This window comes from Trifolium pratense, linkage group LG3 (genome assembly GCF_020283565.1).
Source record: "Trifolium pratense cultivar HEN17-A07 linkage group LG3, ARS_RC_1.1, whole genome shotgun sequence".
NCBI classification, from domain to species: domain Eukaryota; kingdom Viridiplantae; phylum Streptophyta; class Magnoliopsida; order Fabales; family Fabaceae; genus Trifolium; species Trifolium pratense.
Genome location: NC_060061.1, coordinates 33,097,590 through 33,104,944, shown reverse-complemented (window position 1 = coordinate 33,104,944; position 7,355 = coordinate 33,097,590). Strand labels below are relative to the sequence as shown.

The window sequence follows — 7,355 nt, the reverse complement described above, 5'->3', positions numbered from 1 at the left end:
CCTTGATTGTTTCCACCACTTGGGCATCCCACAAGTGCTGTGCTAAGGGTTGTACGTCCATGACGCCCTCTCCCTCCTCCTCCTCCAAAATCAATTTCGCTCTTTCTTTCTCATTAGTTCTTTCGGCTTCGATGGCCGCAATCTGAGTTTGTAAGCGCCGAATCTCTACGACGGCGGCTTGCAGGGTGTTAACGTTAGAGTTGTCATGGTTTTCGTGTTCTCCAGCCATGTGAAGATGTTTGATTTTTCGTCTAGTTGCTGTGATAGGCTGGGATCAAATGATTTTACCGCAGCCCCACGGTGGGCGCCAAAATGTTCTGGTAAAAAACAAGGGGGGTTTGTATTATTGATCAAATGGTGTGAATACACTCAGTTCAATCCCAACAACCCTGGGAGTTTAATAAGTCAGAATTCGTCCTTTTACAAATGAGAGTATGGAGCTATTTATAGAGCTTCCAGTCTTCTTCTCCAAGCAAGGGTTCCTAAAAATCCGGTCCTTAGCATCTTCTTCGGTGGTGTGGCGTGAAAATAGGGATGAGAATCTTGGTCTCCAAGCTATGGCAGTTGCGAGAAGTTTAATTCTTCCTTCTTAAGTTAGCGGTTGATGCAAGGAAGGAGAAGATATTTTCAGTAACGCCGAATCCAATCCTTTTGTGGCGTTGTCTTAGAATTGATGGTCGCGCCCTAGCTTCTAATCGCCTGTTTTGTGTTTTACCTGCTTTGGGCTTATCATCCTTTTACTCTAATTGGGCTTATTGGATATTTTCTTAAGCCCATTGCCCAGTCCAATATATATATATATATATATATATATATATATATATATATATATATATATATATATATATATATATATATATATATATATATATATATATATATATATATATATATATATATATATTAAACCAAAAGTATTCTCTGATCTCTCGAGGTAACTGAGATTCATTTATGAGATCCATTTAAAGGGTTGACCTCTTCCAACAAATATTTTTTCCATACGCACCTGGCGGCAGAGGCGTCTTGCACACATGTACGGGGTGTGCGACGACATTGGGCCTCAAAATTTTGAGGGTCTCAACTCAAAATTTTGAGGTCCTATAATATTACTTATGTATTATTTATACCTATAAAATATCAGATGTATATTAATAGATTAATTTTTAGGCCCTAAAATAATAGTTATATATTGTTAATTTCATAAAATATCATATGAGTATCAATAGATTAGTTATCTATACTCGTAAATATAGTTCTAGTCCATTTTAATCTTTGCATAAAATTTAATGTTAGATTAGGATGTTCTTTTTGACGTTATATACAAAGATAATTATTTTGTATTTCTTGTTCATTTAATTTAATGCAATTGATTTAATATTGATAATTTATATGTTTACAAGAATGATTTTTTTATTTATATTATATGCAATTTAAATCGATAATTTTTTTATTTAAAAAAATATATTTTTTTTATTAAGAAACCACTTTTATATTTTGCACATAGCCTTCTAAAACTCGGAGACGCCCCTACCTGGTGGAGATGTAACCCATGACTAAATGGTTAATGTGTCAAATATCCACTACTTTTTTTTAACTATAAATATCTACTACTTGTATCATACTGTTAGGACAAAACTTACATGCATTTCCATACATGCATTTCTTACTTTTCCACTCACAAAGAGGTGATTATTTGTGTTTTTTCATTTTGAAAAAATAAAAGAAAATTATTTTTTAATAAAAAAAACTACCTCTTTGTGAGAGGAAAAATAAGAAATGTATGTATGAAAATGCATATAAGTTTTGTTCTATATTTTATTTTAAAAAAAATTTAACTATTAAACTAGTACACTTAACAACAAAATACCACTAAAATTTAAACATACTTTTTTTTTGACATAAAATTTAAACATACTTATACGATCTCAAATTGGAATCAAAATAAATACATTCAATTCAACTTAACGATATTAATATTGTTAATTGACTTAAGAATTACGACATTACTAACTCATTATTTTATAGTAAATAGCAGACACAAAGAAAGCAAAATAAATTTAAAAATAGAAATATATCAAGAGTTAATCAATTAAACAAAGAAAGAAATACAGAAGTGTCACATGGCATGTGAGTAAACACACACAGCTGTGTCCATCCATCCATACCTCAACATGATAAATACCCTTGTTACCATCCTTACTCCGACTTTTGACTCTCCTTGTACCCTTCCTTCACTCTCTCTTTCATCATCATGTCCCAACCTTCTTCTTCTTCTTCTTCTCTTCCAACCCTCCCTCTCTAATGGCACCACCCCAATACTAACTAGTACAATACCTCATCATCACCAACATCATCATATCCTAAACTCAAATATATCAACTTAAGCTTTCTATCCAGTAAAAATGAAACCCCCATACATCACCAACACTCTCTTACTCCTTCTTTCACTATTCCTCCTCCACTTATCACCATGCACCTCTTCTCAAAAAGACCCAACTTCTCAACTTCTCAACTTCAAACAATCTCTCCCAAACCCATCACTTCTCCATGATTGGCTACCAAACAATAACCCATGTTCATTCACAGGTATCACCTGCAACCAAACCACCATAACTTCCATACACCTTACTTTCATCCCTCTCAACATCAACCTCACCCTTATCGCCACCCATCTTCTCACCATCGACCACCTTCAAACCCTCACTCTCAAATCCACAAACCTCACTGCCTCATCTCCCATTTCACTCTCTCATTCAAAGTGCACTCCTTCACTCACTACCATAGATCTCTCACTAAACACTCTCTCTTCATCTTTCTCCGACTGGTCTTTTCTTTCTTCATGTTCATCTCTTACATCTCTTAACCTCTCCAAAAACGGTATCACTTTTGATTCTCCTAAATTCAGTTTCAGTTCATCTCTCCGGTTACTTGACCTTTCCGGTAACAAGATTTTCGGACCCGGTTTCTTCCCATGGTTAATCAATCATGAGTTAGAGTTTTTATCTCTTGCAGGAAACAAAATCACCGGCGAAGTCGACTTCTCCGGTTACACTTCTCTTAAGTATTTGAACCTTTCTGCAAATAATTTCAGTGTTTCTATTCCTTTGTTCGGTGAATGTTCTTCTCTTCAATCTCTAGACCTTTCTACAAACAAGTTCTTCGGCGACATTACCAGAACTCTTTCTCCTTGTAAGCATCTTCTTCATCTCAACGTTTCCGATAACCAGTTCACTGGTCCGGTTCCTTTTATTCCCTCCGGTTCGATAAAGTTTCTCTACCTTGCGAAAAACCACTTCGCCGGAAAAATTCCGGCGCATCTTGCTGACCACTGCTCTACTCTCGTGGAACTGGATCTTTCTTCTAACAACCTCACTGGTCCAATTCCACGCGAGTTTGGCGCGTGTAGTTTGTTGACGTCGTTCGACATATCGAACAACATGTTCTCCGGGGAGCTTCCGATGGAAGTTATAACGGAGATGAGTAGTTTGAAAGAACTTGCGGTGGCGTCTAATGAATTTTCCGGTGAATTTCCAGTGTCGTTGTCGAAGTTAACGGATTTAGAATCGTTAGATCTGAGTTCTAATAACTTCACCGGAACAGTTCCTAATTGGATTTGTGAAGGGGAAATTGGGAATAATTTGAAGGGAATTTACCTGCAAAATAACCGTTTCACGGGTTTTATTCCACCAACGTTGAGTAACTGTTCTAACCTTGTTGCACTTGATTTAAGCTTCAATTATTTCACGGGAACAATTCCTCCAAGTTTAGGTTCCCTTACGAAGCTTCGTGATTTGATTTTGTGGTTGAATCAGCTTCATGGTGAAATTCCTCAAGAGCTTCAAAATATGGAGAGTTTGGAGAATTTGATACTTGATTTCAATGACTTGACTGGAAGCATTCCTGATGGGCTAATGAATTGCACAAAGTTGAATTGGATCTCGCTTTCGAACAACAGGCTTAGCGGGGTGATTCCGAGGTCGATTGGGAAGCTTTCTAATCTTGCTATTTTGAAGCTGAGCAATAACACCTTGTCTGGCGAGATCCCGCCGGAGCTTGGAGATTGTCCTAGCTTGTTATGGTTGGATCTGAATACAAATTTACTTACAGGAATAATACCTCCTGAAATGTTCAAGCAAGCCGGAAAAATTGCGATTAACTACATTAGCAGCAAGCCATATGTATACATTAAGAATGATGGTAGTAGAGGGTGTAATGGAGCTGGAAGCTTGCTGGAATTTGCAGGGATAAGTCAGCTGAAATTGAATAGAATTTCGACGAGGAACCCTTGCAATTTCACTAGGGTTTACAAAGGTAGCATTCAGCCAGTGTTTACCCTTAATGGTTCAATGATCTTTTTTGATATTTCACACAACAATTTGTCTGGTCCTATTCCTAAGGAAATTGGTGAAATGCAATTTCTCTTCATTTTGCATATGAGTCATAATCACTTATCTGGTAGCATTCCTCAAGAGCTTGGTAAGATGAAGAATCTCAACATTCTTGATCTTTCATACAATGAGCTAGAGGGTCAAATTCCAGAAACCATGACACGGCTTTCATTGCTCACTGAATTGTACTTGTCCAACAATTTTCTCTCCGGATCGATTCCAATGGCTGGTCAATTCGATACGTTTCAGATTGGTAGTTTTCAGAACAACTCTGCTCTCTGCGGTGGTCCTCTTCCTGCATGTGGGACGATTGCAGCGGGTGCGAATTCACAGCATAAGTCTCATAGGAGACAGGCGTCACTTGCAGGGAGTGTGGCAATGGGATTGCTTTTCGCTCTTTTCTGTATTTTCGGTTTGATCTTAATTGCTGTTGAGACAAGAAAGAGGAGGAAGAAAAAGGAGGCTGCTATTGATGGCTACATTGACAATTCTCATTCGGGTAATGGCAATAATTCTGGCTGGAAACTGACCAGTGCCCGCGAAGCTCTCAGCATCAACCTCTCAACGTTTGAAAAGCCCCTTCGAAAGCTTACTTTTGCGGATCTTCTAGAGGCAACCAATGGCTTTCACAATGATAGTCTCATTGGTTCAGGTGGTTTCGGTGACGTGTATAAAGCTCAGTTGAAGGATGGAAGTGTTGTGGCCATCAAGAAGCTGATACATGTAAGTGGACAAGGGGACAGAGAATTCACAGCTGAAATGGAAACCATTGGAAAAATCAAGCACAGAAACCTTGTTCCTCTTCTGGGATACTGCAAAGTTGGAGAAGAAAGACTGTTGGTTTATGAGTACATGAAATATGGAAGTCTAGAAGATGTCCTCCACGACCCGAAGAAAGCTGGAATCAAGATGAATTGGTCAGTGAGGAGGAAGATTGCAATTGGGGCTGCAAGGGGATTGGCTTTTCTTCATCATAGTTGTATCCCCCATATCATTCACAGGGACATGAAATCAAGCAATGTGTTGCTTGATGAAAATTTGGAAGCAAGGGTCTCTGATTTTGGAATGGCTAGACTTATGAGTGCCATGGACACCCATCTGAGCGTAAGCACGTTGGCTGGAACGCCGGGTTACGTCCCTCCAGAATACTATCAGAGCTTTAGATGCTCCACTAAAGGTGATGTTTATAGTTATGGTGTAGTTTTGCTGGAGTTGCTGACGGGGAGAAGACCAACGGATTCAGCTGATTTTGGCGATAACAATCTTGTTGGATGGGTTAAACAACATGCCAAACTTAAAATAAGTGATGTTTTTGATCAAGAGCTTATGAAAGAAGACCCCAATATGGAGATTGAGCTTTTGCAGCATTTAAAGGTAGCTTGTGCTTGTTTGGATGATAGACCTTGGAGGAGACCTACAATGATTCAAGTCTTGGCAATGTTCAAGGAAATACAAGCCGGTTCTGGTGGTATGGATTCTCAGTCTACTATAGCCGCAGAAGATGAAGGTTTCAATGCCATTGAAATGGTTGAGATGAGCATTAAAGAAGTCCCTGAATTAAGCAAACACTAGAGACAACAAATTCCAGAAGATTCTTAAAAGAGAAAGACAAGAAAGGAGGAAGAAGGTGATGCTTTTCAGCTAAGCTTCCCAAAAGTTTTTTCTTTCTTCTTTGCCGCTTCAAAAGTTATCATTTCAGATATTATAAGAGGAAACGGTTTGAAGGGATTGCCTTACCTGGGTCTTTGATCAATGATCATGTATGTAATCTTGTTATTTTTATACATAAAAGTTGTTTTAACTTGTATATAAACAGCTTCAGTTGTTGTTGCCAAAAAACAGCTTCAGTTGTTACCCATCTATGTTTGTTAGAAATTTTAAAGTACTTCTCAATTATCATTCAGATATCTTCATCCTTAAAAGGTTTTATTGATGGCGACTAATTGGAATTTTTGGCCTTTTTCTAGGGTGTTTGATTTGTTTTCCCTCCATTTGATCATCGCACCGACACTTTAGATTGAAAGTGTGTTTTCGGTCATTTAATCATCGCACCGACACTTTCGATCATCCTTAAAAGTGATGGCGACTAATTGGAATTTTTGACCTTTCTCTAGGCCGTTTAATTTGCTTTCCGTCCATTTGATTATCACACCGACACTTTAGATTGAAAGTGTGTTTTCCGTCCATTTTATCATCGCACCGACACGTTCGATCATCCTTAAAAGTGATGGCGACTAATTGGAACTTTTGGCCTTTCCCTAGGCCGTTTAATTTGCTTTCCGTCCATTTGATCATCGCACCGACACTTTAGATTGAAAGTGTGTTTTCCGTCCATTTTATCATCGCACCGACACGTTCGATCATCCTTAAAAGTGATGGCGACTAATTGGAACTTTTGGCCTTTCCCTAGGCCGTTTAATTTGTTTTCCGTCCATTTTATCATCGCACCGACACTTTAGATTGAAAGTGTGTTTTCCATCCATTTTATCATTGAACCGACACTTTCGATCATCCTTAAAAGATTCTATTGATGGCGACAAATATGGTTACATTCAATTATTCATTTTTTTGAAATATCAATGATGTTAACGTGTCAATACTGTATTAGTGTATGTGTCGGTGTTTCATAGCCCACAATTTCGACTTTGACCCACTTATTTTTAGCTGTTAAAATATGTATTGAAAATGTTGTAAGATCAATCATCTTTATCTTGATTAAGAAATTTATACCCTACTTATTTTTTACCTTTACGTGCTAGATTTTAAAGAGCCTTAAGGTAGAGTATTACTCTACCTATGATAGTAATTTACTCTACTTATTGGTTTTCTTTAGCTAGGTAAGTATATAGCATTTTTGGCCTAATTGAGAGAACATACATATGAGTAGTCAACACGGTGGGTGTAGTGTTTTACTTTACCATCCGTTCATCATGTGGATTTTTCCTGTTAAAAACAAAAGGAACAGTT

At 37.7% G+C, this 7,355-nt stretch overlaps 1 protein-coding gene across 1 annotated transcript; it reads left to right on the top strand.

Moving 5' to 3' along the window:
- Positions 1-2,088: 2,088 nt before the first annotated feature.
- On the top strand, positions 2,089-6,246 carry LOC123912686 (systemin receptor SR160-like). The gene has a single exon (XM_045963238.1). It carries the CDS (start codon positions 2,403-2,405, stop codon positions 5,958-5,960), a length of 3,558 nt encoding a protein of 1,185 aa, XP_045819194.1. The 5' UTR covers positions 2,089-2,402; the 3' UTR covers positions 5,961-6,246.
- The last annotated feature ends 1,109 nt before the right edge of the window (positions 6,247-7,355 follow it).